The sequence below is a fragment of the Hyaena hyaena genome, unplaced genomic scaffold, assembly GCF_003009895.1.
Source record: "Hyaena hyaena isolate Hyena2069 unplaced genomic scaffold, ASM300989v1 scaffold_192, whole genome shotgun sequence".
Classification (NCBI taxonomy): Eukaryota; Metazoa; Chordata; class Mammalia; order Carnivora; family Hyaenidae; genus Hyaena; species Hyaena hyaena.
Window position 1 is genome coordinate 1,600,468 of NW_024080825.1, and position 12,422 is coordinate 1,612,889.

Consider the following 12,422-nt stretch of genomic DNA (forward strand, 5'->3'; position numbering starts at 1 on the left):
GTGGTTGACAGACACAGGGGGAGCAGGGTAGAGGGGGCCAAGATGGTGACACTGTTAAGAGAATAAAAAGTCACAGACTAGGAAAAAGTCACCCATTTGATAAATGACACACTGAGAATATACAAAGTCGTCTCAATCTTCAATAAGAAAATAACCCAGTTTAAATGTGGGCAAATGTGTAGCAACATGGATGGACCTTGAGGGTGTTATGCTGAGCGAAATAAGTCAGAGAAGGACAAATACCATATGTTTGCACGTAGAGGAGGATTAGGAGGAACTTAACGGAGGACCATGGGGGAGAAGAGGGGAAAAATAGTGGGGGAGAGGGAGGGAGGCAAACCATGAGAGACTCTTGAATGCTGAGGGCTGAGGGGTGAGGGGGGAAGGGGGGGAGATGGGCAAGGAGGAGGGCACTTGTGGGGATGAGCACTGGGTGTTATATGGAAACCAACTTGACAATAAACTATTTGTAAAAAAATAAATAAATAAAAGTGGGCAAAAGATCTGAACAGACACCTTACCAAATAAGACCACAAATGGCAAATAAGTCCATTAAAAGATGCTCAACATCATTAATCATCAGGGAAATGCTAATTATACGTACAATGAGAGACTACTACAGACCGTTTAAAATGGCTAAAATCAAAAAAGACAATTATACCAAGTATTGGTAAGGATGTGGAACAGCTAAATCTTTCATACCCTTACAGTGAGAATATAAAATGGTATGCCCGCTTTGGAAAACAGTTTGGAGTTTTTTTAAAAAATTAAAGATTTGTCTATCATGTGACCCATATATCCTACTCATAAGAATTTATCCAAGAGAAATGAAAGCATATGTCGCTACGAAGACCTGTACGTTGATGTTCACATTAGCTCAATCTGTAACAATCAAAAACAACCCAAATGTCCATCAGCAGGTGAACAGGTAAACACTTATACATCCATACGATGGAATACTACTAAGGGACAAAATCAATGGATTCATGCAACAATGTTGCTCACGTTCAAAGTAATTATGCCGAGTAAAAGAAGCCAGACAGAAAAGCACACTAGCCTGATTCCATTTACGCAAAATTCTAGGAAATGCATAACTCATCTCCAGTGACAAAAAAACGGATCAGTGGTTGCCTTGGGATGGGGAGGGCAGGAAGGAAGGATCACAAAGGGGTAAGAGGAAACTTTTGGGGGTGATGACTAAAGTGTTGGTGTCACAGGGATGTACCTAGGTCAGAACTTAACAGGCTGTACACTTTATACAGCTTATTGTATGTTAATGTCACCTCAAGAAAGCTGTCAAATGCGGGAAAAAATATTTTTATGTATAGAGGATCACAAATAATGAATCAACAGAACATCCCCTGTATCCATTACCCAATTTTAAAAAGTAAACATTACCATAATTTTGGAAAATTTTTGTGTTTCCTGACCCACGCTAAAGCCAAGGCTTTCTTGTTCAAAACAGATGAATGCTTGAAACTACTTTCTGTGTACTTTAGGTTTTCAGGTTCTCAAACACAAATATTCTGAGGACTATTTTTATCTAAATTAGCTGAGTAATATTATAGCAGTTGCGCACGATTTGAAGTTGAAACTTGCCCTTTAAAAAACGGGCGGCCCAGAACTGTGACTTAAAAATAATCCTGTTGAGTTGTGAATGTCTGAGAGCCTCAGAGCAGAATGCAAAAGGGGAAAACTCTTGTTAACTGTGGTCAGGCAAGCGTGTCTTTTCATTTCCTCTTTTAAAAAACAGGGCTGGGGGAGGAGAGGTACAAAAGGGTGACTCGGCAGCAGCTTCCTAGTATGGTTTAACCAGGCTCCACCCACGGGTTCTGTTTTCTTTGTAGATGTCATGAGAGGGCCCAGATCGGGTGTGTAAGCGCAAAGTGCGTATAAAACTGCAGCCGGAAACAAGCGGTAGTTTCCAAACCCAGAGAAGGGAAGCAGGAAGAGGTTTGGAAGGTGGGACTGTAATCAACTTTCCTTCTAAGGAGAAGCTGGGAAACTTCTCACTTCGCTTCATGAAAATTAAGCTGCATCTTTTGCCCACCGCCTATTAATTGAGTGAAATGGGCCTCTTGCCCACGATTTGACTTCAGCTGTGTGTCTCTAGCACAGCCAGTTCTTCTTTCATCTGCAAGCGGACTGGCTCTGGCCAGAAGCCCATCTCCTGCAATAAAGGAATCTGGTTGCTGGGTCGCTAACCCGTTGATCTCTTTCTCTTCATGGTGATGGCGCTTATCATCTTTATCCTCAGGCTGGCCATCGGCATCCTGCTATTTCCCATGTACCTGCTGAACTTTCTGGGCTTGTGGAACCAGATATGCAAAATGTGGTTCCCCTACTTCCTGCGGAGGTTCACCGTGATGTACAACGAACAGATGGCGAGCAAGAAGCGCGAGCTCTTCAGCAACCTGCCGGAGTTTGTGGGTCCCTCCGGGAAGCTCTCTCTGCTGGAAGTGGGCTGCGGCACCGGGGCCAACTTCAAGTTCTACCCGGCTGGATGCAGGGTGACTTGTATCGACCCCAACCCCAACTTTGAGAAGTTCTTGATCAAGAGCGTCGCAGAGAACCGACACCTGCAGTTCGAGCGCTTCGTGGTGGCTACGGGAGAGAACATGCAGCAGGTGGCCGATGGCTCCGTGGATGTGGTGGTCTGCACCCTAGTCCTGTGCTCCGTGCAGAGCCAGGAGCGGATCCTCCAGGAGGTGTGCCGAGTGCTGAGGCCGGTGAGTGAGGGAGAAGTTCTGTCAATTTCAGGTGAATCACACATTCAAACATAAAAAGTAAAACTCCTAGAGAAGGCACTGTTGAGTTTTGTAAAATCTTAAGAGTTGGAAAGAAGCTATAAAGGGAAAGACTGATTCTGAATACACAAAAGTGTAAAACGTTGACAGGGAAAAAAATACTATACACAGTAAAGTACAAAAACATAGAAGTACTTGCCAGGGATGATAGACAAAAAGGTTAACTTCATTACTGAAAATGAAATACCATTTTACCCATCAACTTGCCAAGGATACAGAGGAAAAAAGGATAGTTAAAAGTTTATTAGAAATGGGCACTCATGGGGAGCCTGGGTGGCTTAGTCGGTTAAGCGTCCGACTTTCGCTTAGGTCATGATCTCGCGGTTCGTGGGTTCGAGCCCCGCGTCGGGCTCTGTGCTGACTGCCAGCTCAGAGCCTGGAGCCTGTTTCAGAGTCTGTGACTCCTTCTCTCTCTGACCCTCCTCTGCTCACGCTATCTCTCTCTCTCTCCTAGAAATAAATAAAACATAAAAAAAAAAAAAAGAAATGGGCACTCATATGCACGGCTAGTACAAAAGTAAACTTGCTGTGACTCTTCCAAAGGGCAGTCTGACCACCTGTACCAACAGTTTAAGAAGGCACGGAGTTTGGACTCAGCACTTCCACTTTTTAGCCAGTTATTTTTTTGGAAATAGTTAGAGATGGTCACAGAGATGGATAAGGTTATTCACTGCGATAGTATTTGTAATAATGAAAAATTGGAAATAACTTCAGTGAGAATGGTTAACTAAGACATGGTACCTTCAGTGGTGTGAAATATTGTGTGAAAAGTTTTTAAATCACGTTTTAGAATAGTATTCAAATACATAAATAAAGCAGGTTACAAAATAGAATGTACATTTTAATCCTAGTTTTAGGGAAAAATAGATATTTACATGATACACACAAAACTTTTTTTTTAAGTTTATTTATTTTGAGAGAGAGTGTGCATGCACAGGAGGGGCAGAGAAAGAGAATGAGAGGGAGAGAGGGAGAAGGAGAGAGGGAGAAGGAGAGAGAGAGAGAGAGAGAGAGAGAGAATCCCAAGAGGGCTCCTTGCTGTCAGCACAGAGCCCAACATGGGGCTTAATCCCACTAACCATGAGGTCATGACCGGAGCCAAAACTTAAGAGTCAGATGCTCAACTGACTGAGCCACCCAGGTCCCCCACAAAATCTTTTTTTTTTTTTTTAATGTTTTATTTATTTCGGAGAGAGAGAGAAAGACAGCGTGAGCAGGGGAGGGTCAGAGAGAGAGGGAGATAAAGAATCTGAAACAGGCTCCAGGCTCTGAGCTAGCTGTCAGCACAGAGCCTGACACAGGGCTTGAACCCACAAACTGTGACATCATGACCTGAGCCGAAGTCGGAGGCTTAACCGACTGAGCCACCCAGGCACCCCTCCCACAAAATATTAACAGTAGTTATCTTGAGATGAGAGAATAGTGGGTATTTTTCTTTTAAAACTGTTTTTACATTTCCTAAAATAAACATATTGATGAGGCAGGGTTACCAGCCTCTGGAGCCAGACCACCTAGGTTCAAATAAAACCTGATGTGACATTTGTAAGCTGTGTAAACTGGGGCAAGTTGCTTATTTTCTGTGTGACTCATGTTCCTTATCTGTAAAAATAGGAATGATAATACTTACCAAATAAGTTTATAGTGAGGATTGAGTTAACATGTGATAGGCATTAAGGTAGCACACTGTCCAAGCAGTAACTGCTTTAGTTTAAATTTTTTTTTAATATTTCTTTATTTTTGAGAGAGGGAGAGACAGAGTGTGAGCAGGGGAGGGTCACAGGGAGAGGGAGACACTGAATCTGAAGCAGGCTCCAGGCTCTGAGCTGTCAGCACAGAGCCTGACATGGGGCTTGAACTCATGAATCACAAGATCATGACCTGAATGGAAGTCAGTCGCATAACCGACTGAGCCACCCAGGCGCCCCTACATATTACTTTTATGATTAGAAAATATGTGTTAATTGCCTTAAATTGGCAGCTTTGTATAAAATTTGACAGAAGGTGAGACTATTGGCCAAAATGGTGTCTTAGTAAATTTTAAATTTATCCATGCCTTTTCATCAAGTTAGCCTCTGGGGCCACTGAAATCGAAGCTTAAATCATCTTAGAAACCTGTTCTTCCAAAACCAAAATCCTGGATTTTTTTTTTTTTCTTTCTCAGGGAGGGGCTTTCTATTTCCTGGAACATGTAGCAGCTGAGAGCTCAACTTGGAATTACTTCTGGCAACAAGTCCTGGATCCTTCCTGGTACTTGCTGTTTGATGGGTGCAACCTGACCAGAGAGAGCTGGAAGGCCCTGGAACGGGCGCGCTTCTCTAAACTTGAGCTGCAGCACCTACAGGCGCCGCTTTCCCTGGAGCTGGTGCGCCCTCACATCTATGGATATGCCGTGAAATAGGGGGGGCAGGGCACAGACAGCTGCATGGTTCAAATGGCTTAAGGCTGCAGTTTTACACTTACAGTACTAATTGGGAGAAAGGAAACCTTTTTTTTTTTTTTTTTTTAAAGTTAAGTTGAATTTCACCCCTAAAAGCTTATGTGATAACCTAGCCATTTTTTGTTGTCTCCCAGAGGATCAAAACCAAACCAAACAGGACTCTCCCTTAAAAAGGAAACACTGGGCTTTCATAATTGGAGTTTACCATTACTGCCAAACTTCATTCTGTAACTTCAAAATCCTCCCAACTGTCTTTTTTGTCTCTTTTTTTTAATACCATAAATTTTATCATTTTTTAGTGTCTTATTTCTGAGAGACAAAGAGAGAGAGTGCAAGTGGGGGCAGGGGCAGAGAGAGGGAGACAGGATCTGAAGTGGGGCTCTGTGCTGAAGCAGAGAACCCAATGTGGGGCTTGGGCTCATGAACCACGAGATCATGACCTGAGCCGAAGTCGGAGGCTTAATCAGCTGAGCCACCCAGGCACCCACAACTGTCCTATTTAAATGGTTACCTGACAGATTTTAATTTCACCCGCTTTTTGAGAGCTTGGTGCTATTAAGCAGTTAAGTCAGTCAAAAGACAATTTTCAAAGGGGAGACGTGGCAAGATCTTATGAATAAAGAAATCCTAACCAGTTGAAAATCCTTATCTAAATGGTCCCGATTTTTCCAGAAAAAAATCTGAATGTATGTGTTGTTCTCAGGATTTTCAAAATTAACGGTTTTCAAAATTAAGGGACCAGGGTGCCATACCTAGTTCTGGCCAGCTTTACTGTGTTTACTTCAGTATTCCACTAATGCTTGTTTTCCTGCATTCCAGTCTTCAGCGCTTAAGATGTAAATGGTACTTGACACATGAGTATGGCCAAAAAATAGTTGACACACTTAAGGTTCTTGGCTCCATTTTCCTCATTGGGGAGCATATACTTTGCTGGGTGTCTTAAACTGTAGGCAAAGAAAAGGCCTGCTGTAATTAGGAAAACCTTGTGTCATTAGGTACACTTTGTAAGAACCCCTAAAACCCAGACAATCTGTGAATCTGTCAAGAAGTAGACACATATTTTGGAGAGGATTCTGACCAAATGTCCACTCTGGTCCCAAGATGATTTCTTTGTTCCCGGCCACCACGGGAACCTCTAAAAATCATAAGTGCCTTGAAAACAACTGTTAGGTTGGTCAGGGGGCTTAAGAATAGCATTTACAGCAATAGTTTGTATGCATTTTAATAAAGTTAGTATATTTTCGGAGATGACTTTACAAAGGGACTATTTTAATTATCAAATCAATCAGTAAATTCACATAGATCTTAGGAATGGAAATAAATCATTTATGTCTTTGCTGGGTTGGCTTCATTTTTTTTTTTTTTTTAACGTCTGGAAGGGAAAAATTAAGCTATTTGAGCATACGGACTTTTCTTTCTAGACCCAGGTAATTGCTTAGAGAAAGCAATTTGGGGGAGGATCAGAAAATGGGTTTTGAAAAGTTCGAGTCCAAAGACCCCCACTTGTAAAATTCATAGAGCAGAAAGAAAGGAAACATAACGTAACGATTCTAACTCTCTTGAACATGAAGACAGTTACTGTTATGGTGAGGTTAAGATACTCATCTAAGGCCTTCTGAACTCTAGAACAGAAATCTCCTCCCGCTGCAGCCACTCTGAAGTAGGGCCCTCCTTAACTACCCACTTCACTATTGGTTAAGAGTCTACTCATTGAGAAATATGAAAAACCACAGGTTTGACAAGCTGAAATGTTATCAGCATGTAGGAAGGAATGCCACAGCACAAGGTACTAGGTACATCCTTATCAGTTCCCTCTTGTCTGAGTAGTGTGGCCTCCCCCCACCCCCCGGCCCCGAGATGTAAATAAATGAAGTTTCTTACGTTCCATGAGTTCCTAAGCAAGTCTTAGAAGCCCTGGTTACCCAAACTACAAGACCTGTTTTTGACATCGTAGCTGCCACAGCACCTCCTCACTGCTTTACTCCACACATCTGTGGTCATTCCAACAGCCTACGGAAGTGACCTAAGCCCATGCAAAATGGAAACCGAAAAAGGTAAAACAGGTCCAATGTGTTCTAGGTCCTGTGTCGGTTAGGATTTCTTCAATTGCAAGTGACACGACTGTTCAACCAAAACAAGGCATAAGCAAAAAAAAAAAAAAAAGACTTTAAGGACTCAGATTAGTGAAAAGCACAGGGGCAGAAGGCCTCCCACACAGTCGAGCAGGGCTCAGCTGATGTGATCAGATGTCCCATTTGCCCTTCCCGGCAGCCCTATCAGGTGGTGAGTCTGTGGAAGTAGTGCCTCTGAACATCAGGTCTGTTTTGCGGAAACTCCAACCAGTTTCTGCACTGAGTCTCAACTGGCTCTTAGTGACAATCTGGGGTCACAAGCCCATCCCAGACCAATCATAATGTTTGGACCGGATGGATTATGCTGACTGGCTCAAGTAAAGGTAAAAGTGCTTCATCCCTGGGGCTGAGCACACCCGGACTCTGAATGGAGACAGGGAGTCTTGTATGTATACCCTCCAAATGAAAACAAGGCCAGGAGAAAGCAGGGATGAATGGAGGCTGAGAAGGCACGCCATAAATGCTCACTGTGGCCACATCGCTGCATTTTGAGGAGACTGTCTGCTTTCCTGGTGTAGTTTATGTAGTACCATGCTGAGAACACTGGCTTTTCACTAGGATAATTGCATGCAATGAGGAAAATAAAAGACAAAATGACACTGGCTTTGACATCCAAGTGACCTAGGTCAAGTCCTGGTTGTGTCATTTGTTGACTGTGTGACCTTGGGCAAGTTATTTCTCTAGTGTCACCTTTATTATTATTATTTTAGTTAATATGCAGTGCAATATTGGTTTCAGGAGTAGAATTCAGTGATTCATCACTTACATATAACACTCAGTGTTCATCACAAGTACCCTCCTTTTTTTAAAAAAATGATTTTTATTTATTTCTGAGAGAGAGACAGCGTGAACAGGGGAGGGTCAGAGTGAGAAGGAGACACAGAATCCGAAACAGCCTCCAGGCTCTGAGCTAGCTGCCAGCACAGAGCGTGACGCGGGGCTCGAACCCACGAACCGTGAGATCATTACCTGAGCCAAAGTCGGATGCTTAACCAACTGAGCCACCCAGGTACCCCTTTTTAATTTTTTAAAAACATTTATTTATTTTTGAGAGACAGAGAGTGATAGAGAATGATCAGGGGAGGGGCAGACAGAGAGGGATACACAGAATCCAAAGCAAGCTCCAGGCTCTGAGCTGTCAGCACAGAGCCCGACGCAGGGCTCAAACCCATGAACCTTGAGATCATGACCTGAGCCGAAGTCAGAAGCTTAACTGACTGAGCCACCCAGGCACCCCACAAGTACCCTCCTTAATACCCATCAGCTACCTAGCCCATCCCCCATCCACCTCCCTCCATCAACCCTCAGTTGGTTCTCTATCCTTAAGATTCTCTTGTTTGTTTCCCGGGGTGCCTGGGTGGCTTAGTCGGTTAAGCGTCCGACTTTTGCTTAGGTCATGATCTCGCAGTTCATGGGTTCGAGCCCCGCGTCGGGCTCTGTGCTGACTGCCAGCTCAGAGCCTGGAGCCTGTTTCAGTCTGTGACTCCCTCACTCTCTGACCCTCCCCTGCTCATGCTGTCTCTCTCTCTCTCTCAGAAATAAATAAAACATTAAAAAATAATAAAAAATTAAAAAAAAAAAAGATTCTCTTGTTTGTTTCCCTTTCTACTGTCACTTTCCTCATCTGTTAAGGAGGATAATATCTACTACCTAAAGGGTTAGTTGAGCGGAATTAATGAAGTGAAGCATTTGATACTCAACAAATGTTGAACTTCCATCGACAGCTACTGAGTGCCTCTGTGTACTCCACTCTTGGTGCTTGGTATAGAGCCCTGAGTAAGCTGGATTGTTCCCTGCCCTCAGGGAGCATATGGCTGTGATAAATGCTAGCTTGAGGGAGAAGCAGCAGGCACCAGGAAAATGGAATCTGATGCCCTGGCGTGGGCGGGGAGGGGAGGAGCAGCGGTTTCATCCGAGCTGAATTCCAGAGGGTATTAGTATTTCAGCCTGACAGAACAGCCTGTGCCAGGCACAAATAAAAGGAGGAAACACAATGTGTTCAAGGAACTGAAGGCAGGCAGGGCTGAGTACTAGAGACCGAAAGGAGTGTTTGGGGATGGCTCCTATTTACACCAGACTTCTTCCTAATCTTGTTAAGTCCCTGGACCCATGAGCCCAATATTTAATTTTAATGGCAAACAAAACAAAACACCCTTGGAATTTCTTATGTTTATATTGTAAAACAACTCTGTTCCTAAGTGTTCTAACATTCTAATTGCTGCTTCTGAATTCCTACATATTTCATACTTGGATAGCAAGTGAAGCAAATATTGCATAATAGCACCTTTTGTACTCTGGACCCTTACCAGAAGCCTTTCCCTTTGGTATTGCTTTAGACGACCTAGAGCTTAAGGAAATCCAATTCCCATTAATCTCTTAATGCAGTTGGGAGGGCAATGATCACAGGAGTCTAATGCCAATAAAAGCTAAAAAGAAAACTGTTCAGTAAGTGTCACTTGACCTATTTCAATACCTAAAACCGAAAGCATTCAGGCTACATTAAAGAATAACCAGGGGCATCTGGCTGGCTCAGCCGGAGGAGCATGTGACTCTTGATCTCAGGGTTGGGAGTTAGAGCCCCATGCTGGCTGCAGAGATTACTTAAAAATAAGATCTTTACAAAATATAAAAGAATAATCAGAAGTCCCTGACCCATGGAAGTGCCAGAATCAAGAACAGAGGTCATGTTAACTGAGGATACTGGAAATGAATGTAGAGGGGCCAATGTTCTCAATGTCTAGCTCAGCTGAAAAAAAAAACAACATTGGGGCGCCTGGGTGGCTTAGTAGGTTAAGCGCCCGACTTTCGCTTAGGTCATGATCTTGCGGTTTGTGGGTTCAAGCCCCGCGTCGGGCTCTGTGCTGACTGCCAGCTCAGAGCCTGGAGCCTGTTTCAGAGTTTGTGACTCTCTCTCTCTCTGACCCTCCCCTGCTCATGCTCTCTCTCTCTCTCTCTCCTAGAAATAAATAAAAAGAAAAAAAAACAACAAAAAATAAAACATAGTAATTTGCCAACCAAGCAAGGTATTAATTTGTTCCTAAAGGAAACTATGTGGACCCTATAGAGAATTACATACGAACAATGACAATTGACATCAGAATTTACCATTCTAAAAGTAAAAATCTTTCACAGCCTTAATTTAGGCTGTGTCCTTCTCCGTCTTTAAAATGGATCTACACTGATGTCAACCTTCTGCTTGGAATGATCCTTTTATTCCAAGACTCGAAGAGCTAATCATAAAAAATTTCATTTATTACATGCCTTCTTTATGCCAGGCACCAAGTTTTTACACAATTATTTCATAGAATACTCATAACCCTCCAAGGCAGATACATTACCTGCAATTGACAAATGAGAAAGGGCCCATTGACAAATGGTCAATGTCACTTGCCCAAAGCCACTTAGTAAGTGATCACACCAGTATGCCCCTGAAATGTACCTGATTCCAAAGCCCAGCCCTCTCCACAATGTTACACTGCTTCTTGAGGTCTCTTCAAACCCAAGTCTCTGTCATTCTGTCTCCTTTCTCTACCATTTTACTGTGAATGGTCCCCTGAGACTCAATCAGTGTGCGTTTATCCCTTGAGCCTTGCTTATACTCCTAGGCTAAGTTATCATCTGTGTGGAAAAGATTCTTAAACCTCACACTTTAGCCATTTCTTAGAATTTAACATGTCAAAAACAAAATTCACTGTGTCCTTCCCTGAATAAGCGACACTTGCTAATTTCTTCAACACCTATGATTATTTCCCAAGGGCCAGATAAAGAAAGGCCCTTCTAGAAAGCATTTGCTGGCTGTTTCAAAAAGCTTCCTCTTTGAAAAATCCCTTAGCATTCACTAATACTCACACTTGTGAGTGTATTTATGCACACGCCAGACACAGTGCTTACTATATAGCAGGTGCTCCCAAAGTAGTTACCAATTAATTCATCATCAAATCCGCTCCATACCTCTCAGATGGCCCCTTCTACTGCCTTTCCACAACTACCATTTTAGTTGAGAACTAAGCCCTGGATGACTATATGTATAGATTGTGGACAACGAGAATCACAAATCATGTATGTAGGAACTTGCTAGGTATTGCATGATTCAGGGATACGGCAGAAAACTGGCTCTAAGGTGAGGGGAAGATACTACATCTAGAGACAGTAGTAGAAAAACACTCCTAAAAGAAAAAGAAAAGAAAAACACTCCTTTTGCAACTGACTCAGCTTTCTTTGCCTTCCTTCACCCAATTCACCCCGATAACCCAGGACGGAAAAAACAAAAACTCAGCAAATAATTTTCCTGAGGCACAATGAAGTGGTTTCCTAGGAAGGTACCAATGTCTGATCCAAGTCACCATCTCTCATACTAGAAAATCCTTCAAACTGGCCTCCATGCCTTCACCACCACTGCCTTTAAGCTCATCATTTCCAGAATGAAATGCTCAACTCCGCACTTAGGACTGTCAACAGACACCTCAATACTTCTTCCTGCTGTGCAGGCCAGTGGGAAAAGGGTGGGGCTTGGAATCAGAACGTCTGAATCTTACTAACTGAAACTAATTGAATTTAATCTTACTAACGTTACATTTTACTAATACACTTATTCACTCACTGTAAAAAGAGAACACCGTCTACATCTCCTAGGATTCTTGTGAGGATGAATGACATAAATGCAAACAGTTCTTTGTAAATTTCCAACTGTTTGTCCTGAGCCTTGGAGCTTCTTCACAGGCCCCCGGCCTCCTTAAGCAATTGTGAGAGGAACAGAACAAAGTCGATTTTTCTATAGGAAAAGATATTTTACTTCTATAAATGCAGTCCCAGAATTCCAATCGGCTGGATTATTATACACCTGAATGTTTTTCTGGAGACTTGGTATACTGTTAAAGAAATCGCCCATAAAAAATAACTTGGCAAAGCCCTCATGTTTCCACCTAATAAAAAGTTCAGCACCTACATGAGATGCTGCAAAGAACTTCTACACAGAGTGCTAAAGATACAGACGTGATTTCCCAAATCCCTCTAATTGTGGCTCATAGTTTACCTGTCAGGCTAAGC

General features: G+C 42.8%; 1 protein-coding gene across 1 annotated transcript; it reads left to right on the forward strand.

The window, feature by feature from the left end:
- The first annotated feature begins 1,887 nt into the window (after positions 1 to 1,887).
- Positions 1,888 to 5,334, forward strand: METTL7A (methyltransferase like 7A). Its single transcript, XM_039241362.1, has 2 exons — positions 1,888 to 2,729; positions 4,969 to 5,334. The coding sequence occupies exons 1-2, from the start codon at positions 2,226 to 2,228 to the stop codon at positions 5,203 to 5,205; spliced, it is 741 nt and encodes a 246-aa protein (XP_039097293.1). The 5' UTR covers positions 1,888 to 2,225; the 3' UTR covers positions 5,206 to 5,334.
- The last annotated feature ends 7,088 nt before the right edge of the window (positions 5,335 to 12,422 follow it).